This window comes from Myotis brandtii, unplaced genomic scaffold (assembly GCF_000412655.1).
Source record: "Myotis brandtii unplaced genomic scaffold, ASM41265v1 scaffold1270, whole genome shotgun sequence".
Lineage (NCBI taxonomy): Eukaryota > Metazoa > Chordata > Mammalia > Chiroptera > Vespertilionidae > Myotis > Myotis brandtii.
Genome location: NW_005354465.1, coordinates 841,459 through 866,355, shown reverse-complemented (window position 1 = coordinate 866,355; position 24,897 = coordinate 841,459). Strand labels below are relative to the sequence as shown.

The window sequence follows — 24,897 nt, the reverse complement described above, 5'->3', positions numbered from 1 at the left end:
TATTATAAAATGTAGCAACTGATTCTTCTATGTGTTCTCTTTTCTTCTGTATGGGTGAATATTTCTTTATTGCTTTTTAAAACTTTTTAATTTTATTTTATTGTTGACAGTATTATAGATGTCCCCCAATTTTTCTCCCCTTTCCCCCCTCTTCTCAGCCCTTGCCGCACCCCACCAGGCCTTCACCACACTATTATCTGTATCCATTGGTTATGCATATATGTATATAAGTTCTTTGGTTAATCTCTTCCTATCTACCCCCTCTACCCCCATCTGTGATATGTCAGTCTGTTTCATGCCTTCATGCCTCTGGACCTATTTTGTTTGTCAGTGCAAGATTTTTTTGAATTATGAAAGCACAAGTAGAGGATGATAATATCTCCACTACCTCTCCTGGTTCCAGCCTGTATCATCCTTTTTTTTTTTTTAATATATTTTATTGATTTTTTACAGAGAGGAAGAGAGAGGGATAGAGTTAGAAACTTTGATCAGCTGCCTCCTGCACACCTCCTACTGGGAATGTGCCCGCAACCAAGGTACATGCCCTTGACCGGAATCGAACCTGGGACCTTTCAGTCTGCAGGCCGACGCTCTATCCACTGAGCCAAACCGGTTAGGGCCTGTATCATCTTTTGTCTGCTCATCTGCAAGTGTTCCTAACTAATCTCGCCATCTCCAGTTTCTCTCAGTTCATCTCTTACACTAGGATCAGAGAGTTATTTTTCTAAAACACGTATTGAATTGTGTCACTACCACCACCCCGCCCCCTTTTGTTCACTTTTTTTCATCACCTACAGATTTTGGCTTCTGCCTTACCCAACAACCCCATTTTCTGCTGCCCATCACATTTTATTCCCTGGACTCTATATCTTTTTATCTTTTCATGATGTTGCATGTTTTGGCTCTCTCTCTAGAATGTCTACCACTCAGCTCATTGGTGAATTCTTACTCATTTCTCAAAAGCTAGTTTAGTCACATGTCCAGGAAACCTTTTCTCACCTCTACAGATAAAATAAATCTTTTCCAGCCCTGTGATATGTCTTTCCCTTACATATGCATGCTTCTATTATAGCAGTTACACTGAAAACCACCATTTGTTTATGTGTCGGTGCTCTTCACTTATTTATAAGCTCCTTAGAAGCAGAAACTGTATTATATATTTTTATTGATTTCAGAGAGGAAGGGAGAGGGGGAGAGAGATAGAAACATCAATGATGAAAGAGAATCATAGATTGGCTGCCTCCTGCACACCCCTATTGGGGATCGAGCCTGCAACCCGAGCATGTGCCCTGACTGGGAATCAAATCCGTGACCTCCTGGTTCATAGGTTAACGCTCAACCACTGACACGCTGGCCTGGTGAGACTGTATCTTTTTTGACTGTTAGAAAGTTCTTCCTTACATTGAACTGAAAACTTCCTTACTATAAATACTTTCTATCCTCTGGTTCAAGTTCTGGCCTCTGAAGCTACACAGCAACTAGTCTCTTTCCTTAGCGTTCCCCTCCCCCTCATTGCAAATCATCTTCTCGTAATATTTGAAGACACTTCTCATTTTGCCCTGAGGATATATTTCACCTAGACCCGTGGTTGGCAAACCGCGGCTCCGGAGCCACATGCGACTCTTTGGTCCCTTGAGTGTGGCTCTTCCACAAAATACCACGTGCGGGCGCGCCTGTACAGTGCGATTGAAACTTCGTGGCCCACGTGCAGAAGTCGGTATTTTGTGGAAGAGCCGGTATTTTGTGGAAGAGCCACACTCAAGGCGCCAAAGAGCCACGTGTGACTCGCGAGCCGCGGTTTGCCGAACACTGACCTAGACCAAATAGCTTCATGGACCTTCACAGTTTTCATCTCCCTCCAGTTTAATGTGACATACAGCCTAACATGTGAAGCCACCACCTGCCTGAGTCTGTTTTCACATTGGCCTATAGTGCTTCTAGTTCTAATTTGCTTCACCAGGCAGTCATTCTTGGGACCTCGACTTGTTTGTGAAGCCAGGCAATGTTATACCAGAGTTGTTTCTGAATTTGTAAGGCTGGTTAATGGTCTCCTATCTTCTATATATATAAAAGGCTAATATGCAAAGTGTCCCTGTGGGAGTTCGATTGCTGGCTATGACGTGCGCTGACCACCAGGGGGCAGTGCATAACAAGGAAGGCCCTGGCCAGCAGCTGGAAGGCCCCGATCGCCGGCCAGGCGTAGGGACCGTACCCGTGCACAAATTTCATGCACTGTGCCTCTAGTTGTTTCATAATGCATTATCACAAATGTAGTGGCTTAAGATAGCACAAATTTATTATGTCACAGTTCCTGTGGATCAGGAGTCTGGGTCCAGGTTAGCTGAGTTCTTCACTCAGTCTCACAGGACTGAAACTTGGCCAGGGATGCAATCTCATCTGAGGTGTAGGGGCCTCATTCATGCTCACTGGTTGTTGGTAGGATTTAGTTCCTTTTGTGTGTAGGACTGAGCTCCCCATTTTCTTGCTGGCTATTGCCTGGGGGTCACTCTCAGCTCCTAGAGGCCACCTGCTAATCTGTACCACATGGGCCCTCTCCACAACTTGGTAGTTTACTTCTTTAAGGCCTATAGGAAAGCATCTGCTATAGATTTTTCAAACCTCTCTGATGTCTGTCTCTGATCTCTAGACTATTTTAAAAGGACTCTCCTGATTAGATCAGCCCACCATACTCAAGGGTGGAGATTATACAGGAAATGCATACCCCAGGGTGGGAGTCTTGGAGGCCATCTTAGAGTTCTGCCTAACAAATCTTTCTTGGCCTCACATCCCTACATATTCTTGAGAACACTGTATTCATATTTACAAGTAAATACTGTGTGCCAAGCAGTTCTAGATACTAGAAATACAGTGTTAATGGGATTTACATTCTGGTAGGGAAGACAAGTAGAAAGCACTTAAATTTTTAATTTGTCAGGTAGGTGATAAGCTAAAAAGAAATATAAAACAGGTTAAGAGGACAGTGTAACAGGGGCACTAGTTTAGGAAAGGTTGGTCTCTTTGATGAGGAGATATTTGAAGAGAGACCAGAAAGAAGTGAAGGAGTGCACCCTGTGGCTCTTTGGAGAAGAGCATTCTAGGCAGAAGCAGAAACAGGTTTAGATGGGTGGGAGGGCAGGATCGGGAGCAGTGAAGGTAGTAGGGAAACTGTTAGGAGAGGAGATCAGAGAAATCACGTGAGCTGGATTATGTGAGGCTCTTAGATCTGGTTCTGAGTAAGAACATGAGAAGCAGCTTAAAGGTTTTGGGAAAAGGGATGGCATGATCTTACTAACATTCTAAAATGAGCATTCAGCCTGCTGTGTGGAGATTAGGCTTTAAGGAAGCAAGGGGACAAGTTAGGAGGCTGTTGAAGGAATGCAGGTAGTTGATGGAGACAGACTAAATCATTCTTCTACCTTTGTTTTAAAATCCTTCTTTCATTGAACCTAATGCCACATTACCTTGTAACTACATCACCTGACATATCTTATCATTTATTAGCCTCCAGGTCTCCCAGCCCTCATTAATGCTTCTAGCTACATCTTTTCTTTACCACAGTGGTTCTCAAAGTGTAATTCCAGACTAGCAGCCATTAGCAACACCTGGGAACTTGTTAGAAAAGCATATTCTTGGGCCTCATCTCAGATTTACTAAACAAATTCTGGGACCCAGCAGTCTTACCTTTTAACAAGCCTCCAGGTGATTCTAAGGCATGTTCAAATTTGTGAACTAATTTACCGTATATCTTGCTGTTATTCTGAGTAACTTTAGTGATCATGTGCATTGTGCCATCTTCAAGTTCTTTGATATTGTTAACCACAGGGACTTTGACCTTCATTCCATCTCCATACCCACTACCAGGGAAATAATCTTGGAAATGCCCCATCTCTGAAATATTAAAGTCTATGTTCCACTCTCTGACCATAGATTCCTGTCCTTCTGGCTCCTTCAGTTTCTTCCACCCACTACCAGTTTTGCCAGCCTCCTACCCATCTGTATTCCCTCTCTAGGCGGATCTTATCGTAGGTCATTTGAAGTATTATCCTTCTGCCAAACCGTTTGGTAGAATCACATCCCTGGATTGATGGTGCAATCTATCTTTCCTCTTCCTGGGTAACAGAATGCTGTTCCAGGAAATTACATAATAGTACAGATTTGGTGCTGCTGCAATTAATTTGCCTTCTCAGGAAAGCCTCTACGATCACCTTGTTTAAAACCATACTTCCCCCACTGTTAGCATTCCCTATCCTCCTTTCCTGGTTTATTTTTCTCCATAGCAACATATCACTATTTGATGATGCTACATATTTTCATAATTTATTTGTTTATTGTCTACTTTCCCCCACTAGATAATAAGCTTCATAGGGCAGAAGATTTTTGTCTGTTTTGTTCACTGGATATCCTAAATGTCTAAAGAGTGCCTGAGTACATATACACAATGGAATACTATGCTGCTGTAAAAAAGAAGGAATTCTTACCATTTGCAACAGCATGGATGGAACTGGAGAGCATTATGCTAAGTGAAATAAGCCAGTCAGTGAAAGAAAAATACCACATGATCTCACTCATTTATGGATAATAAAGATCATTATAAACTGATGAACAAAAATAGATACAAAGGCAGAGCAGCATTAAACAGACTGTCGCCCTAACTGGTTTGGCTCAGTGGATAGAGCGTCGGCCTGCAGACTGAAGGGTCCCGGGTTCGATTCCGGTCAAGGGCATGTACCTTGGTTGCAGGCACATCCTTGAACAATAATAGATACAGAGGCAGAGCTGCCTCAAACAGATTGTCAAACTGCAGCGGGAAGGCCGGGAAGTGTTGGGGGGCAGGAGGGAGGGGGGTAAGAGATCAACCGAAGGACTTGTATGCATGCATATAAGCATAACCAGTGGACATAAGACACTGGGGGGTAGGGGAGGCTGGGGGAAGGTCAGGGGGAAAAAAAGGAGACAAATGTACTACTATTTGTAATATTTTAAGCAATAAAAAAAAAGTTTAAAAAGAAGAGTGCCTGACATAGTAGGTTCTAGTAAAATGTAATATTTTAAGCAATAAAAAAAAAGTTAAAAAAAAGAGTGCCTGACATAGTAGGTTCTAGTAAATTTTTTTTTAAGATATGCTTTTATTGATTTTAGATTGAAAGGAAGGGAGAGAGAGAAGGAAACATCAATGTGAGAAACATCGATCGGTTGCCTCCCATACACACCCTGACCGGGAACTGAACCCTCTGGACCTGAGCCCTGACAGGGAATTGAACTGGCAGACTTTTGGTGCATGGGACGATGTTCAACCAACTGGGCCACACTGGCCAGGGCTTAATAAATATTTTTGAATAGTGGTCTCCAACTTCATTTGGCTTTCAGGACTGCCTATTTTCTCTTGTATGACTTTGGTCAGCTGTCCTTCCTTTTCATCTAAGACTACTCTAGACTTTTTCCTCCTATATTTCCTTTCATCAGTTTTTTCACATTTACAATTCCATGTTCTCAAGCTGAAGATCTTCCCAAGTCTGTTCTACCCTCCACAAGAAAAACTTACCCTGTTATATGACCTCCCTTGTAGTGTTTCCTATCCTTCCATTACAATCAAATCAAGAGTTGTTTGCCTTTCTCCGCCCCCCCCTTCCCTATTTTCATTAACTTCTAATTCCTCTGCCATCATCACCACGTGACTCAGAGCTGCTGGTAAGGTCATGAATGGCTTCCTATTGCCACATCCAGTGGAAAGGTGTATTTCAGTCCTTAATTGTGCTGAACTTCCCTTTGAGTTTGATGCAAAGATGGAGTATTTTTAAAAAAATGTAACTTCCTTGACTCATTTGTTCCTTCATCCAGTCACCTGACAAATATTTATTGAGCACCTGGTATATGTCAGAAACTGGGAGTACTACAATGCGCAAGGCAGACGAGGCACTGTCCCTGCCTTACAGAGCATACAGTCCTGGGGTGTTTGTATTTTTTTTGTTATTAAATTGGACAAACAAAGTAATCTTAGGAGAGCTAATACCATTAAAGGATTAAAATGTGAGCTTTTGGGTCATATAGCAATGAATTTGAATTTTGGCTTTTTAATTTCAGTTTTGTACCTTGTGTAAGTGATTTTAATCACTTTGAGCCTCGGTTTCTTCATCTATAAAATGATACTAATATTTTAACCTTGTTAAGAGAATTAAATAATATGTATAAAGTGCGTTAACACAGCATTGGGTTGGGTAATTTAAGGTTATTTTATCCTTATAACCTATTTGGACTTAAAAACAAAATAACATTGTGAAATAAATGCCTAAAGTATGAACTAAAATATATATATTTATATTTATACATTCATCTCTGAGAGCACCTGACTGTACTTGGGATAGAAAGACTTTTGCTGAGGAAAAAGTCTGGAAGTGGGTGAAGATATTGAGGAATAAGTCTGAGAGGATTCTTATAATGCCTTACACTGGTCTTTCTCACCAGATGGCGAGCTTCTAATGCCAGGGACTGTTTCTCTTTGTGTCTAGTAACCCTACTATGCGCTTGTGATAGGCACTAGGCATATCTTTATTGAGAGAATCAAAAAAAGACTTTCAGGGCAAGAACTATCTCACCACCATGGATTGTTGGGAAGCTATCCAGGCTTCAATTTCTTGCAGTTGACCATTCAGAGCCCCATCCTAGCCTGATCCATGGGTCTGGTAGATTCAGAGCACCCCAGTTTAAGTAGGGCAAGGCAGGGCCCTACAGTGTGCTGCTCCTGTGGATGTTCAAGTTGTGTGATGAGGGGCATTGCTGGGCCGTTTCTTAGGAATGTTTCCTCAATTGTGGGAATTCCCACCTGAATACCTACTTCCTAAATCTTCTACCTCAGCATATTCCTGCCTCCTCTTGGCCTGTCTCTGAACAGATTCAGACATCCCTTAAAACCTCTGTGTTTGGGTTCTTTCAAATGCTTTGCTGATCCTTGGTTGACTAAAGTAAGGATTGGTTTTCTATATTTGAGTTTATCTGTTTTGTTTTTTAAACAGGTTCTCTAGTTGAACAACTAACTACAGAAAAATATGAGTGCATGGTGTGCTGTGAATTGGTTCGCGTCACGGCCCCAGTCTGGAGTTGTCAGAGCTGTTACCACGTGTTTCATTTGAACTGCATTAAAAAATGGGCAAGGTCTCCAGCATCTCAAGCAGGTCAGTCATTTCTCTCTTCTGAGTAGTTATTCTCACCCGTTTGATATATTCACTTTTTAAAACGCTATTTAATTCTTCTTGAATATTTTATCTGCAGGGAGAATATGTTATCTCAATCATATATTTCAGATGGCCAGTATTAAGCTGTAGATCTCAAACCAGCTAAACAAAACAATGTTAAAATATATTTAAGGTAAAACAAAATCAGTCACGTCTACTGAAAATGGTGGTTTTTATCCAGGTAGCAACTATAGAAAACATTTCTTGTATAGTTTGCTTTAGAAAATTTATAGAAAGCCTCTGTTTAATTCATACTTGAAAGTTGTTTTGCCTTTAAGAAATCTTCTCCATAGTATTTTGTGGGCTTTTCTCAAAGGATACTAGTACTTATGGGTAATGCAAATGTTAATAACATGCTTTCTGAACTGTGGCTCTTCTTCCAATTTAAGATATCTGGGCTTTCATGCATGTACTTAAATATTTTATCCTTTTCTTTTTTTTCAAGCCAACATTCAGATAATGGTTACCTTGACATTAGAAATACTGTAATAGGCCCTGGCCAGGTTACTCAGTTAGTTGTACCTTCATCCCAATATGTCAAGGTTGTGGGTTCAAACTCCAGTCAGGGCACATATTAGAAGCAACCAGTGAGTGCATGAATAAGTGGAACAACAAATCTATGTCTCTCTCTCTCTCTCTCTCTCGCTCGCTCTCTTTCTCTCTTTCTCTCTCTTCTCCCCCTTCTCTCTCTCTCTCTCTAAAATAAATTTTAACAAAATGAGAAATAGAACATTATCACTACAAAAAGAAATGAAAATTATGTGATGAGATGGAGGTATTTGCTAACACTAATTGTATTGTGGTAATCATATTGCAGTATGTAAACATATCAAAGCAACATGTTGTACACCTTAAACTCACATAATGTTATATGTCATTTATATCTCAGTTAAATAAAGAACAAAATGAATACCCACTTGATTCATTGTATCTAAAGTCCTTATATATAAATATAAGCCTAAATACAGTATTTAAGCAAAGCATTCAGAATTGTGATTTTGTTTCTTTAATGTCTAAATCCTTAACATGGAAATTACCACCACTGCTTCAATGTTATAGCTTCTTATAGATTTAAATTTTTTAAAATTATGTGTGCTTTTTAAAGGAAATTATTTTTGTTTTCAACCCCCTTTTTTGGCAGATGGCCAGAGTGGTTGGCGGTGCCCTGCCTGTCAGAATGTTTCTGCACATGTTCCTAATACCTACACTTGTTTCTGTGGTAAGTTTTTTTTGCATACAATGCATCCACTTCATGCATTGTACTTCAGTTCCCAGCCCAGGAGAGGTGGTCTGTTAGGCATGTTTTAGAAGTTATTAATAAGACTTCAAAGCTACAGGGGTCTACTAGACATATGCATGTTGTCCATCAAACACATAGAGTCACAGACCTTTATGACTTTGGTAGAGTATTCTGGAGAAGGGTCTTTACATCCTGTCCTCGGCTCATGCTATTTCCAAGCTGTGGTGCAGTTCTCCCTGGTCTTCACTTTAGACTAGAGCTGATCAAATGGCAAAGGCAGGTATAGACATGGGCTTCTTCTCACTTCTAGCTATAATAACTTTGATAGTCCAGATTTGAGCAGCATAAGGAACGTAGTGTTGAAGTATACTTTATTTTAACCCAATGAATCAGTCATTAATGTTTATAGTAGAGAGATTTTTCTATAGACCAGCATTACTAACTATCCTTGTGCCCTCCCTCTTTACGGAATACTCTTCCTGTTTTTAAATAGCTCAGTTCGCCCTGGCCAGTGTTGCTCAGTAGTTAGAGTGTCGGCCCACACACCCAAGAGTCTGAGGTTCTAGTTCATGTACCTGGATTGCAGGTTCAATCCTGGCCCAGTCACTCAGATGGGGCACATGAGGGAGGCAACCAGTCGATGTGTCTCCCTCCCTCCCTCTTTCTCTAAAAATCAATGTGTGACTCTGACAGTGATGCTGTTGCTGACAGAAAAAGGGAACACTGAAGAATGAGAGGTTTTAAAAAAGGAATGAGAGGTGTAAGAGGGAAGATAAGATGCTAACTTTGGCTGCAGATGTAGGCAGTTTGAGGTGACTTGAAACCCCAAGTATGGATGTTCAGTAGATGGTTGGACAAGTAGGACTGAAACTTGAGACTTCAGGGCAATGCAGAAAATGTAGATTTGGAGATCATTGGCCTTTAGTTATATTAAACCTCACAGCATGAATCAGAGTTTTGAAAGAGACTAGAGAGAAATGCAGAGCCCAAGGACTGGGGACAGACTGTCATTTAGGGCAGTGGTCGCCAACCGGTGAGGTCCGAAAGTTTGGTGACCACTGATATAGGGTGTAAATTGTCCAAGAGAATTTCTCTAGGGTAGGGGTGGGGAACCTTTTTTCTGCCAAGGTCCATTTGGATATTTATAATACCATTCGTGGGCCATACAAAATTATCAACTTAAAAAGTAGCCTGCTATATTTGGTCAAACATTTTATTAACTCACCCCTAATGCCTTGGCAGGGCCAGACCAAATGATTTCGTGGGCCTTATGTGGCCCGTGGGCCAGACATTCCCCACCCCTGCTCTAGGGCAAGGAGGAGTCCTGTGCCTCAGTTTTACTCTTCTTGCCTCTATGCTCAGTTGACGGAAGGTGCTTACTAAACATTTGCGGAGTGACATTAATTATAAAAATATAGCCCCCTCATGCCTACTTTAGAATAGGGTACTTCTCTTCTTTCCATCTCTTACTGCTTCTCTCTGCCCCCTTTGCTCTCTTCCCTTATTCCCTTTTTTTTTGGCCCTTATAGAGATATTCCCATATTCATTCAAGGGCCCATTTATAGAAGGCTTATTTTGTAGGTGTTTTTCTTGGATTAAATGTGTCCATTAGTCAAAGGGGCATTTTTATAAGTGAAAATAACCTTGTATTTATCTTTTCCAGGTAATCCACCATTTAAGACTTATACTCAGTGAAGCTTTTGATTAATAGCATTATATTCAACATGTTATTTTAGGATTTGGGATAATATGTTTATTGAAGTAATGAAAACCACATTGATGTTCCATGCTGTCTAGCTATGTTGTATTATTTCATTAAAGACTAGGATGCATTTGAAGTTTGTACCATTTGACTGTTCGATCTGATACGTTTTAGGCAAGGTAAAGAATCCTGAATGGAGCAGAAATGAAATCCCACATAGTTGTGGTGAAGTTTGTAGAAAGAAACAGCCTGGACAGGACTGCCCACATTCCTGTAATCTGTAAGTTGGAATACTAAACCCCTGGGGATTCTTTTTTTTTTTTTTTTAATATTTTTTTATTGATCCTTTACAGAGAGGAAGGGAGAGGGATAGAGAGTTAGAAACATCGATGAGAGAGAAACATCCATCAGCTTCCTCCTGCACACCCTCTACTGGGGATGTGCCCGCAACCAAGGTACATGCCCTTGACTGGAATCGAACCTGGGACCCTTCAGTCCGCAGGCCGATGCTCTATCCGCTGAGCCAAACCGGTTAGGGCTCCCCGGGGATTCTTGATGGACACATTTTGCTCATGGCTTTGAGTGTACATATCTGGTTAGCATGTAACACGATGGAGTAAAGGGCAATATAGTATCATTTACTGAGCACTTATCCTGTAAAAGTTAAGTCATTGAATCCTTCAAACAGTCCAGTGATGTATATAGATATTTGTCATCTCTGTTTTACTGATGAGGCTCAGAAAGGCCAAATGTCTTGCCCAAGGTCACTGTGCTAGGACATGATGGAGCTGGTATTTCCAAAGCCAGTGCTCCTCTCACTATATTACTCGGCTGGCTTCCAAGACGAAACATCCCCCACTGATATCCAGGTCAAAAAGAGTATATAGGACAGAGTTCTGTTTGGGGAAAGGTAATTGTGAAGGGTCCTGTTGGCAGTATGTTTAGGATGTGAATCTCTTCCCTACAATAAGTAGAGAGCTTTAGAACATATTCAGTCTAAATAGTAAGATAAATGTGCAATAATAAACAGTTAATCAGTTACAATGCATTTTCTACAAGTTTTGACCTCAGACCAAGGCTTAGTTCCTGGGTTTGAGTCACTTAACAGTTATGTGATGTTAGACAAGTTACTTAATTTCTCTGAGCCTGTACTATAATAATGATATGAACTTGTAGAACTTATAGAGTTATGATTATTAAATGAATTGATGCACGTAGGAGGCTTGGTACAGAGCCTGGCATGGGGTAAGTGGTCAGAAAATGGTAATTCTTGCTTATATTGCCGAAATCTAAGAGTGAAACAGACATCAGAATGTTATCTTGGTACTTCTGCATGGAGCAGGAGTAAATGTTGAACCTGAGGTCTTACAATCAAGATGTGTGGTGGCTGCCCTAACCGGTTTGGTTCAGTGGATAGAGCGTCAGCCTGTGGACTGAAAGGTCCCAGGTTCGATTCCGGTCAAGGGCATGTACCTTGGTTGCGGGCACATCCCCAGATTATCTGCTTTGAAGATGGCAGTATTTATTTGAATATATAATTCCATTCTGTAATTTTTTTTCTTTGGCTTCTTTTTTTTCTTTGGCTTCTTCCCCTCATGTCAACTGTTTCTATCATTAGCCCACTGTCTGGTTATTATTTCACTAGCTGATGAGAAAATGTCTGTACTTCTCATGGACTTAATAAACTGAGCTCTATTATGTTGCTCAGGTTCTAAAAGACTCCATTGGCCATCGTGCCATTCAAATGAATGGCAAGCAATTTTTATCCCTGCACACTGCACTAAGTGGACCAAGACCATATTTGGAAATGTCATCTCTGACTATCAGACCCAAATAAAACAAGTATTTTGACTTGGGTTTTACTTTTCTGGCTAAATATCCTAAAGATGATAATGCTGTTAATTCTTTTTATATAAAAACATTGTTGTTGTCTTTGTTTAAATTTAATCAACTTTAGACAAGAAAGATGATAATGCTGTTAATTCTTTTTATATAAAAACGTTGTTGTCTTTGTTTAAATTTAATCAACTTTCGACAAATACTAAAACATTTCTTAGTAGATGCATTTGTTGCCATATTACAATGGGAGCCAGCTGAGGCAGCTTTGTTCAGATTTGGTTTATATGTATGATTGATTCATCCAAGTTTTTCTTTTTTAGTCTCTGCCATCCTGGACCTTGCCCACCCTGTCCCGCCTTTACGACTAAAACATGTGAATGTGGACGAACCAGGTAAAGTTAGAATTGTACTCTAAAGAAGACTTATTTTTCCTCATTGATCATTTCAGTGTGAATCTCTAAAATAAAAAATTAGTGGGTAGGTGTAAATAGTACTTATTTACTACCATTAATAAATAAATGTAGGCATAAATAGTACTTTTCTCTAAATAGTAACTTTTTTTGCTGCCTCGATCCTGTTCTGCAATCTTATAAATGATTATGAAGTTCTATGCACAGTGAGATTACTTATTGAAAAGCCTAGTGACAGCCCAGCTCAGTGATTGAGCATTGCCCTATGAACTGGGAGGTCATGGTTCAATTCCTGGTCAGGACACATGCCCAGGTTTCGGGCTCGATCCCTAGTAGGGGGTGTGCAGGAAGTGGCTGATTAATGATTCTCTTTCATCATTGATGTTTCTGTCTCTCCCTCTCTATTCCCCTCTGAAATCAATAAAAATACTTTTTTTTTGGTAAGAAAAGCCAACGTGACAGGGACTTCTTTTTCTTCTCTACTGGGTGAAAGAACCAGAATTGAACCCAGGCCTTTTTAGGTCTAGAAGGCAGGAACCATTTACCTGTGGCTGGCATAGTATCTGGCATCTAGGAGGTTTTCAGTGAATAGTGTTGAATGAAATAATAAGTGACCCCAGAGCCTCTCCTTTTTTTATTACAATATAATTTCTCCTGCATCGTCAGTGCAAGGATCACAGATAACTGTGGAATGTCTCTGAGGCCCAGGAAGACCATAAAATCATTTTTGAACCATTCGACGAAATGGGATCAGGCAGATTTTCAATAATGTGCATTTGTTTAATGTTTACTAAACTTAGGAGGGTAACAGTGTTGCCTGAGAGTCACATACAAGGGATCTGGGTCAGAAAGACTAGGTCATATCTGGGCTCTGCCACTAACTAGTTGACCTGGGCAAGTTGTTTCGTCTCATTGAGCCTCGTTCTCTTACCATAAAGTAGAGATGATAGTGTTTTCCTCAAGGGGTTGATGTTAGCCATGATGCTGAGCACTGGCAACTGATTGTCTTAAATCTCTAACAGTGACATAGTATCTGGCATCTAGGAGGTTTTCAGTGAATAGTGTTGAATGAAATAATAAGTGACCCCAGAGCCTCTCCTTTTTTTATTACAATATAATTTCTCCTGCATCGTCAGTGCAAGGATCACAGATAACTGTGGAATGTCTCTGAGGCCCAGGAAGACCATAAAATCATTTTTGAACCATTCGACGAAATAAGGAAAGCAAAGGAGGAAAAAGAAGCAAGTGAAGAAGGGCAGAGTAATTAAGGAAATAAGGATTGGAGGAGGGAAACAAAAAGTGGGGGAAACGGGGCCAAGAGAAAGGTTTAGTAGCTTTTGGGGGAGGGCTTGTACTAGTTTAGCTGTCAAACAGGAACTTAATGTCCAACATTAGACCAATGCTGTCTTTACACCTACTGTCTTTACAGGCACACAGTTCGCTGTGGTCAGGCTGTCTCAGTCCACTGTTCTAATCCATGTGAGAATGTTTTGAATTGTGGTCAGCACCACTGTGCTGAGCTGTGCCATGGGGGTCAGTGCCAGCCTTGCCGCATCATACTGAACCAAGGTAAGTGGTGAACACACCATCCAGCAATACTTGTGTCCTTTTCTGGAGCCTTATTTATGCTTTTCTTGATGACATGGATTCGTCTCAAACCTGTAGTCACAAAGACTGTTAGCTTTGCGCCTTGGACAGAGAGAACTAGAGATATATATTAATGCTTAGATAGTTTTCATTATTTTCGTTTCATAAAACCAGTATAGGTCATTGTCTTATAGAATTTGGACAATAAATTTAATTTTATTTTTTTAGGGAGAGAGAGAAACATCGATTTGTTGTTCCACTTATTTATGCATTCATTGGTTGATGCTTGTATGCGCCTTGACTGGGGATTGAACCTGAAACCTTGGCATGTCCAAACAATGCTCTAACCAACTGAGCTAGTTGGCCAGGGCTGGACAGTAGATTTTATTTTATTTATATATTTTTGTTGATTTCAAAGAGGAAGGGAGAGAGAGAGAGAGTGAGTGAGTTTATCAATGATGAGAGAGAATCATTGATCGGCTGCCTCCTGTGGATCCCCCACTGGGGATTGAGCCTGCAATCCAGACATGTGCCCTAATCAGGAATCCAACCGTGACCTCCTGGTTTGTAGGTGGACATTCAACCATTGAGCCACTCTGGCTGGACAAAGATACATTTTTTTTTAATACAGTTTTTATGAGTATTATTTCTGATGTTTTGTTAGAAGCATTCTATTTTATGTTTTACTAAATGTATGCATTTAAGATTTGCTATGATTTTATAATGTTATATTTATTCTGATGTTGGTTTTCTGTGTAAGTAGATATCTATACTGAGAAAGAAGGAAAGCGTCATTAGATCTGCATAATTTCTATTTATTTTCTTCTCTTCTGGACTGCATTTATTATATAGGGTTTGGTATATTTGCATAGACTGATTTTAAAAATATATTTTTATTGATTTTAGAGAAGAAGGGAGAGGGAGAGAGATAGAAACATCAATGATGAGAGAGAATCATTCATCGGCTGCCTCCTGCACATCCCCTACTGGGGATCAAGCCTGCAACCCAGGCATGTGCCCTTGACCAATATTGAACCGGGGACCCTTCAGTCCGCAGGCCAACGCTCTATCCACTGAACAAAACCAGCTAGGGCTTGCATAGACTGATTTTAATGAGATAAATTTTCATTATAAATTGAAAATGTAAAGTGACACTTAGAAAAATTATGTAAGTTGATGAAAATTCTTATCAGACTTTGTTACTTATTAATACATCAGAAACATAACTCTTAAACATAACGCATTCATTGCTGACCCCAATAAATAAAGGAATCCATTGTTTCTTGAACCCACAGAAAAATCTATAGATGTTAGACTAGTTTCCCTATCTAACAAATAAAAGTCTCAAATTATTGAAAATTTTGATTTAGTGTGAATACTTGAACATGATTACTTCAAACTCGGCTCACAATTCTTGGTTTTCAATTATGGCCTTATGGACCAGATATTAGTTGCTTAATTTAGAGACTTGCTTCACTTTAATACTGTTTTCAGGATATGCTGCAGAGGCACAAGAGTGTCACATAATTTTTTATTTCCTTCTATAATGAAGCTCTTAGGTGGGACTTAGAGCCGCTGTGTAAGCCACATTCATTTCTGCATCAGGTCTGATCAACACTAATGAATAGTATTTTGTGTTTTCCTATAGATTATTTGGAATATTTTAAGAACCCATACAGGTAACTAATCTCATGTTTTTGAAATTGTGTCCTAAAGTATGCTACTGTGGCAACACCTCGCGAGATGTGTTATGTGGAACGGACATAGGAAAGTCCGATGGATTTGGGGATTTTGGCTGTTTAAAGATATGTGGCAAGTAAGGTTTTTATGTTTTTCTCAGTTAGAATAAAGCTGTATTTTATGCAACAATTGTGTAATAGTCTGTTGTTGTTTTTTAACAGGGATTTGAAATGTGGGAACCACATGTGTTCTCAGGTGTGCCACCCTCAGCCCTGCCAGCCGTGCCCACGGCTCCCCCACCTGGTACGCTATTGCCCTTGTGGGCAAACTCCTCTCAGCCAATTGCTAGAACTTGGAAGTAGTGGTCGGAAAACGTGCATGGATCCTGTCCCTACATGTGGAAAAGTGTGTGGCAAGCCTCTGTCTTGTGGTTCCTCAGGTAACTAGTAGATGAATGTAAATGTTTGGCAGCAATGACTACTTAAGCAAAATCATTTTGAATCCTAGTTATAATATCAGAGGTTTTTCTAAATATTAGGATCAAATTTATATGAGCACATATCCTTTCCTCCTCAAAATATAGTTAAGAAAATTCACATTTGCCCAAGTGATTTATCTTTCTGATTTGGGTATTTTATTGCTAACTCAGATCACTTGTGTTAAGATACTATTCTATGGGGGAGAGGGGGAGGAGCAAACTCCAGATATACTTTTACTAATCCAGGGTTCAATGTTTAAAAGCATTTTCATATAATAGGAGTATCTTAACTAAAATTCTAAATACACTAAAGCGTTAGCCATTTGGACCACTCAAATGTCATTCTTTATAGCGAAGTTTTCCATTTAGCTGAGGATAATACTTCTGAGCATAATTTTAGATGGACATTTTTCTAAAATTATCGTCTTTCTTTAAACAGAGGTAACTGAAGAAAATTTATTTCCCATTATTGACCCAGAGTCATCATTTTTCTGAACCTCGGTTACTGTACTATGCTGAATACAGTGATGCCCTCAGAGACTGCTGAGGTTTCTCAGGCTATTTCCCCATACCAATGAGCAGTTTGAATTGTTTTATCTTTTGTTAAAACTTCTTCTTGTTGTTTTTCTTGTCAATGATTATCCTACCTTTAGTGGCTCTTCCTTTCTTCTGACCTGTGGCTTCTGATTACTTGGATACAGAAACCAAAAAAGACTTTTTGGAATTAGCTATAAAGTACTAGTCTGAGTTTCTAACTGAGACTTTCTGAGGCAGTCTTTAGGAAATATACGTGCACAGTTTTGCAATGACCTGGCAACTTCTTTCCGAAGGGAGGGAGGAAGGGGGAGGGAAGACACTTCTTCCTTGTACCAGCTGGAACCTACGTCTGTTGGTTTCCTTGTCTGCTTATCTTCAGATAAGCCCTATGAGATAGAGATGGAGATCAAATGATTTTTAAATCAAGAAGGATGATAAAGATCTTCCCTTCTCAGAAAGCACATGAGTCAGTTTTGTAAGAATTTCATATGTAATCACCAGAAATCCTATTCGGAGGCTAAGATATCTTGTTGGCAATGAGAGAAAGATTAAATATTAAATGAGTAAAGCAAAGGGACTTGAGCAAGAAAAGGATAGTAACTATTAGTATGAACTGACCTGGTCAAGGGATTCAAGGATAATTAATCATGACAAACTTTTAAGGAACTAGGTTGAGTTGGATTGGGAAGCTCAAAATCAAATGTATTCAGATCTGGCATATCTGTAGAAAGCTTGTTTAAGTCTTTTAGTATCTCACCGGAGGAAATTTCCAGTCTAGACATTTAGCTTTAGACAAGAGACTAGGTGGAATTCTGCTATCAGGATGGTAGCATGAGCAGCTACTTGGACCCACTCCCCAGCAAAATAAGCATAGCTGGCAAAAACTATTTAAAAAAACCCAACCATTTAAAGTCTCTGGAAACTGTTCTACAGGCATACGTCAATTAAGAAATATTTATTGAAGAAAATCTACTAAAACTCAGAACAGCAAGAATCTATGTCATTTGAGTCACAACCCATTTCCTTCTTCCTTTCCCCCCACCCCCAGCTCAGCACTTAACAAAAGCTTCATTCAGGATGGGTGTGCTCAAGAAGACAGGGCTTCCTCTGCCCTCAGCTCCCAATCAAGGGTTTTTTACTGGGTGGAGCAGACTACTGCATTTCTCATGCCCTCTAACTCCAGGTTAAAGAGGCTAAAATTTGGGTAAGCACAGCTGAGAGATTGGGGGCTTCCTTCCTTCATATAGCTTTACCCATGAGTCGGATGTTCTACCCTAATCACAATATGTGAGAATACTGGACCCAGTCACCCTCACCCTGGCTCACTTGCAGGGCAGAGGTTTAACACTACGAGAATTAAGCAAAGAAAACCAGAGACTACTATCCCATCTGGTATCCAAAATAGTGGCTTACACGTCCCAGGGGAAGAGGCAGTTTATAAGAAAGCAAGCTCCAAAGTGCTCCCCAAAGGAACTGACTTCAATTTGAAACAGAGTGTGGGGGAAAGTTCAGGGCTAAGGTCCTTTAGAAAACAATAACTCCTCTTAATTAAGAGCAGCAAGCTAAACTGTAGGCCAACTAGTTCACCATAAAAAATTTAAAAAAAAAAAATGGGAAGAGATGGCAAAGAGGAGCCTCTCTGGGATCAAACAAACTTCATAGACTTGCCTCAAAGACTACCCCTGCCCAAATTTCCTTGGATCAGATGCTGAGCAATTTATGCCTCAAGGCATTGTTGAAAAGAATAGAGCAACCAGTCAGCAATTAGTGGAGTCTCAAGAGTAAGGGTAGTACCAAATGAGGCAGACAACTTAACTGAGTGATCAGAGAAAGAGAGAAAGCTCTGCTAAAACCATTGTCATCCCAGGCTCTGCCATCCAAAGGGTGACACCAAGGACATCATACCAGAGGGGAAATAGACTTCACTAAAGTCGCCTAGACAAGTCACAAAATAGATAAACAACAACAAAAATACTATGGAGAGAGAGAAAGAAAGCAATATCCAGAGTTGCCACAAAAAATTATGAAGTATGCAAAGAAATGGAAAAAGACACAGGCAACAGAAAGTTTCTGTGTTCTGTGAGAGTGACCTTTGTCAGATTTAACAAAAATGAAGGTATCATGTTCAAGGAACTAAAGGAAACCATGCTTAAAGAAGTAAAGGAAGGTATAAAGACAGTGTCTCATCAAATAGAGAATATCAATAGAAATGGAAATTATAAAGAAGAACCAAATGGAAAATTTGGAGTTGAGATGTTCAGTAATTAAGATGAAAAATTAATTAAAGGGGCTCAACAGTATTTTTGACTTGGCAGAAGAAAGGATGAATGAATGTGAATATAGATTGATAGAGATTGTTTAATCCAAAGAACAGAGAAAATAGAATGAAGAAAAATGAACAGTGCCTTAGAGAAATGTGGGACATTTTTAAGCACACCAACATATCTATAATAATAAAAGTGTAATATGCCGATTAGACTGGACATCATTCTGGATGTGATTCCGGACATCCTTCCGGACGAAGCCAGGACTGGAGGGAAGCCCGGGTCCCGGGTACCAGAGGGAAGCCGGTGCTGGCAGCCAGGGGAAGGAAGGCGTTACTCTTGTACAAATTTGGTGCATCGGGCCTCTAGTCTATAATAATAAAAGCATAATATGCTAATTAGACCGGACAGCTGAACGACCCTCCAGACGTCCTTACGGGGGAAGCTGGGGCTGCAAGGGCAAGGCAAGCCACTGTGGCTGCGAGGGCGGAGCCCCTTGCACGAATTTCCTGCATCGGGCCTGTAGTACAGTATATAATGGGAATGCCAAGTTCTTTTCTCAACTTATTTAAAAAGCAGTTGTATAAAATAATATGTATGTAATTGGATTATTTGTAGAAATATATCTGATAATAACAGCACAAAGGAGGTGGGTGGGATCAATGTTGTGTTGGAGTAAGGAAATGATACCAGATGGTAACTCAGATTCACAGGAACAAATGAAGGACACCAGGAATGGTTAATAAGATAAATATAACAAACTATAAATATATACTGTTCTCTTTTCTCAACTTCTTTAATAGACCATAACATATATAAATAGTAATAACAGTATATTATTGGGTTTGTAACATATAGCTGTCCTATGTTTAACAATAATATGACAAAAGAGAAGAGGGAATATAGTTATATAGGAATAAGCCTTCTATATCTCACTGGAATTAGGTTAGTTATTTAAATCTGAAGTAGATTCTGATAAGGTACATATGGTAAGCCCTAAAATAACCATTAAGAAAATAACTCTTGCCTGGCGGTATGGCTCAGTGGTTGAGTATTGACCTATGAACCATTAGGTCACAGTTTGATTCCCAGTCAAAGGACATGCCTGGGTTGCAGGCTCCATCCCCAGTGTGTGGCATGCAGGAAGCAGCCAATCAATGATTCTCTCTCATCATTGATGTTTCTATCTCTCCCTCTCCCTTCCTCTCTGAAATCAATAAAAATATATTTAAAAAAATTTTTTTTAAAGAACTGTAAGTGAAATGGCAGGCGTATATCCAAATATCAATAATAACAACGTGAATGGATTAAACAAAAACAAGATCCAACTATATGTTACCTTCGGGAAATAGACATTAGAATCAAAGATACAATTAAACTGAAGAGACTATGAGGGGTCCTTGAGACAGGAATTGTCCTAAACCTTGCTTAACTGCATGAATGGCACGCCATCTATCACCAGATGTTCACAGAGCTCGAGTCTATGAGATTGTAGATCATGGCTTCTTATCATTTTTGATTCTCGGATGATTTCCAGTCAGGAGCACTTTAGTAACATCATCCATGGCTACAATTTTAAGGAGATTTAAGTATAACCTGGAGACTTGGGGCCTAAATAAGGAAAGAGATGTGTTCTTTTTAAAAAAAATTTCTTTTTATTGATTTTTAGAAGAGATGAGAGAGACGTTGATGAGAGAAAACCGTTGATCGGCTGCCTCCCTGCACTGCCCCTGCCTGGGATCAAACCCACAGCTCGGGCATATGCCCTGACCAGGAATCAAACGGAAGACCTCTCAGTACATGGGACAATGCTCAACCAACTGAGCCACACAGGGCAAAACAGATCTGTTCTTTTACTTAGGCAAAGCACCATGCAATCCAAAGCATATTCCAGTGACTACTGCTGGACTCTGTCCTTGCTAGAAAAGGCTCAGCCTCCTGGATGAAGGGAAAATAGGGGGGAAAGCATTGATGATATCCTTCTTCCCTCAACTCTAATTCTGGAGTTTTAGGGAACAGAGGTAGAAGACCAATGTAGCTAATGAGTGGGGGAATCTGCAATGAGTTGTTGCAATTTTCATTCCTAGCTCTTTTCATTTTTATTAAAGATTTCATTCATACCTGTGAAAAGCTCTGCCATGAAGGAGACTGTGGACCATGCTCTCGCACATCAGTTATTTCCTGCAGATGCTCTTTCAGAACAAAGGTAAATCCTAAAAAAATGATAGAGTTTTTGCCACCAATGCCTTTTAAATTGGTGATTATGGAAGAGGGGGGCGATCAAAATAACCTCAGTTTTATTCTTGTCATACTATGTATGATTTGTTTAGTCTAGCCAGTGTATACTGACACCTACTATGGTTGTAGGATAGATATCTGGGGTGGAGAGGGGATTGGCAATAAAAGCTCAGAGGCCAGTCATGGGGATAAGACAAGTATAGCTCAGCAAATCAAGTGTGATAATGCTAGATGCTGGAAGAGAACAACAATAGCACTGATGCAAAGAATTAACTAAGAAGTTAGAGGGAACATAGTCCACAAGATCGCCCTCACTTCTGACACCTACTGCAAGAGTTTAGACAACTGCTGAATTAGAATGGTCCACATGACTACCCTCAAGGTTTGATAATTCACTAGAAGGACTCTCAGAATTCAGTGAAAGCTGTTATAGTCATTGTTACAGTATATTACAGGAAAAGGATACAGATTAAAATCACGCAAAGGAAGAGGCATGTAGGGCAGAGTCAGAGAAAGTACCAAATGTGAAGCTTCCAGTTGTCCTCTCCCCATGGAGTTGGAACATTGTTACTTTTTCAGCATCAGTGTGTACAGTGGAGTATTGCCAAACAGGGAAGCTCCCCCAGCTTTTATTGAAGTTCCTTTGTATAGGCATGATTGACTGCCAGTGTAGCTGATCTCAGTCTCCAGTCCTTCCAGAGGTCTACTAATACTGTGTGGCCCAAAGCCCCCACCCTAAATCACATCATTGGTTCTCCAGTGTGGTCATCTCCCACCCGAAGACTATCCAGTGTGGCCATCCTGACCCTAAATCATATTATTAGACTAGAACCCAAGTTACTTGTGACCCAAGGCCCCAGACAAACAATGACACTCCTATCTGGCATAATATTGCAAGGGCTTCAATATTAACTCCCAGAAGCCAGTAACGGAAGTCAGACTTCTCAAGGTCACGGTTACTCATTATACAACTGTTTTATAAGTTGACAAGTTTAGTCAGTGTGTCTACTTTCTACCCTGGGCAGTTTGAATTGGACTTTGTGTTATAAAAAGGGTGTCTTACCATTTTGAAATTAGGCCTTAGTGCCCATTCCTCTGTCTGTACCAGAAGAGTCAGGAAGCCTTCCTGTGGAAGTCTTTGGGTAATCAACTTGAGGAACAAACTGAATGTTGATCTACCCTGCTCTCTGACCTGCTGCTAGTCATTTCAATGCCTGCCGGCCCCGTCCCAGCAAAGCACAGGCTGGGGTGCAGACAGAATTCTGAGCCGTTGGTTCTGTTTCTTAAATACAGCCCAAGGTCTGGGTATCAGCTGACTTAAAAATGATTCTGAGGATATAATCCATAATTGGGAGATGCATTAATAGTTAAGTTTCAGAATAAAATACAAAATGTAAAACCACAGTCTACCTGCAAAAGTTATGTGAGCATTGTAGGTTTTTTGTTTGTTTTTCCTGAAAGAAACCACAGAATACAAGGGGCAGAAAGGAGTTCTGAATGTCAGGTAGAAGGCCACTTTATGCTTTGTAAATACAACTGGAAGTCTGAGATGCTATGATTTAGTAATCACAGATTTAGTAATGTCCAGAGGTGCTCTCTGTGACAAAGAATCACAAGCAATGTTGGGACGCATGAGCTCAAAATGGTTACTGTCGATTTGCTTCTTTCTTCCTAGTAATCCTTTTTTCACTCACCTTTTTTTGCTTCTCATTCACTCTGTGTCCTCACTCCCTCTAATAGTGGGCCCTATGGCAGTGAGAGTATTCTTAAAAAGCTATGTGTAAATTTTTGCAAATAAAAGCCTTATTGTAAAATTGCTATACAAATTCACTCTCAATATATGAATTCTGTTCAACCCTTTGACAAAGTAAAAAAAAAAAAATCTCTCTGAAATGCTGGTAATCATCAACTCATTGTCCAGCCAGATTTTTCATGAATGTAGATTTTTCATGAATTGTCTTTTGTAATGGAATGACCTTTTTCATGGAAGTAAGTTTTCTAGATAAGTAAAACATTTCTTAAAGCTTCAAAGGTTGTTTTAATCACTTTGGTGGGAGTCTTTGAGAAATATATGGCATATGTTACTGCCTCTTTACAAAGAATACTGTGCTTAAGTTTTTATTAGTAGTTCATATTTATTATAGAGATTCATGGGAGCTCTGCCTTTCCCTACAGTTGTAGATACCACTCCAGCATGTCATTTCCTCTGTACAGCCCAGGATTAGCATTAACTGGAAAACTCACTCAGGCAATTTGATGAGTCACCTTTGCTTTATATCTTTAGAGAGCATTAGGGAGTTTTTTGGTATCATCAAACCTAGCCAACTCATTAATTTATCTAAAACATCTTCTAGCCAAAAGCTTCAATTTCTTTGACCTCTTCTATTATCAACTTTAGTGGTTGCCCTTTTTTATTTTCAGGGTCATTTTCACTAAGAACTAATGTTTTTATCATTTTACTTATTTCTGAGTACAATGCAACCTGTAAATGGCATCAAAGCCAAATACAAATGTAGTTGTTGGACAGCCAGCCAGGTTCACTCTACCCCAAATGACTGGCTTGTTCCCCACACACCAGCCTCATGTTATTCAGGATCATGCTTCAACAAAATTACATGTGATAGATCTTTGGGACCATTCACACAATGCAAACCACAGTAATAAAACTTTGAATGCCAAAGGTGTACGTACTCTAATCCCACTTTGCTGCAGTCCAGCTAGGTTTTCAGTAATGCTCTTAAGTGTGTAGAGTTGTTTGCTCCTGCATTAAATGATACCGGATTGTTACATATTTTCAATTTTTTATTGTTTTGTCTGTATATACCCTTAATAGGCAGTTATTTCTCTTTGCTTTGCCTACCTTTAGCAGCCCTTCTTTCCATTTAGATTTATAATACCTAATCTGTGCATTTGGAGGACAGGCCACAAAGATTGTTACAATTATATTTGCATGAAAAATTAGTAAGCCTGGGGCCTTGTTGTAAGTAAAGCATATTAATATAGGGACTGGGCTAATCTTGCTCCAGATAGTGAAGTTGGTGAATAAATTACCAGAGAAGTAGAGTACATTTGGGATATACATGTTACATTTAGCATTATACAATAGTTGTTTTGTTTCATTTATTCTCAAAGTAGTTACTTTTTCTTTTTCCATAGGAGCTTCCATGTACCAGTCTCAAAAGTGAAGGTATGACTGGGAAGGGGCATGAGGAAACTTTCTGGGGTAAAGGTAATGTTCCATAGGATTATGTATTTGTAAAAATTCAGTGAAGGTACAATTAACATTTGTGCATTTCATTGTATGTAAACTTTACCTCATAAGAAAAGGAAGAAACAAATTGAATTCTTATTAATGAAGTGCTGAAAATTTTAGGGGAAGTGTGCTCATGTCTGCAACTTACCTTAAAATGCATTAAAAAAAGATAAATTGATGGGTGCATAGAAAATAGATATGTGGAAAAATAACTAATGGTATAATCTAGGTAGTGAACATATAAGTGTTTACTGTAAAATTGTTTAATCTTTTTTATGTTTGAAATTTTTCGTAATAAAATATTGAAGAGAAGTGAAGGTAACTAATATCTAATGGAACAAGCTTTTTTAAAAATATTTTTTTATTGATATTTAGAGAAAGAGGAAGGGAGAGAGAGAGAAAGAGGGAGAGAGCGAGAGAGAGAGAGAGAGAGAGAGAGA

At 39.6% G+C, this 24,897-nt stretch overlaps 1 protein-coding gene across 5 annotated transcripts in view; it reads left to right on the top strand.

Annotated features, from left to right (window-relative positions):
* The window catches only part of NFX1 (nuclear transcription factor, X-box binding 1), a 56,947-nt gene that overhangs the window by 6,208 nt on the left and 25,842 nt on the right, over positions 1–24,897 (top strand). For 3 of the 5 annotated variants that reach the window (XM_014534250.1, XM_014534248.1, XM_014534251.1), the window contains exons 3-11: positions 7,011–7,169; positions 8,371–8,448; positions 10,346–10,451; positions 12,331–12,402; positions 13,850–13,989; positions 15,724–15,823; positions 15,909–16,126; positions 21,075–21,172; positions 24,361–24,433. In XM_014534250.1, the coding sequence (XP_014389736.1) occupies positions 7,011–7,169; positions 8,371–8,448; positions 10,346–10,451; positions 12,331–12,402; positions 13,850–13,989; positions 15,724–15,823; positions 15,909–16,126; positions 21,075–21,172; positions 24,361–24,433 (1,044 nt within the window). The remainder of the gene's footprint in view (positions 1–7,010; positions 7,170–8,370; positions 8,449–10,345; positions 10,452–12,330; positions 12,403–13,849; positions 13,990–15,723; positions 15,824–15,908; positions 16,127–21,074; positions 21,173–24,360; positions 24,434–24,897) is intronic. The other 2 variants (XM_005859544.2, XM_014534249.1) reach the window with 1 other exon arrangement.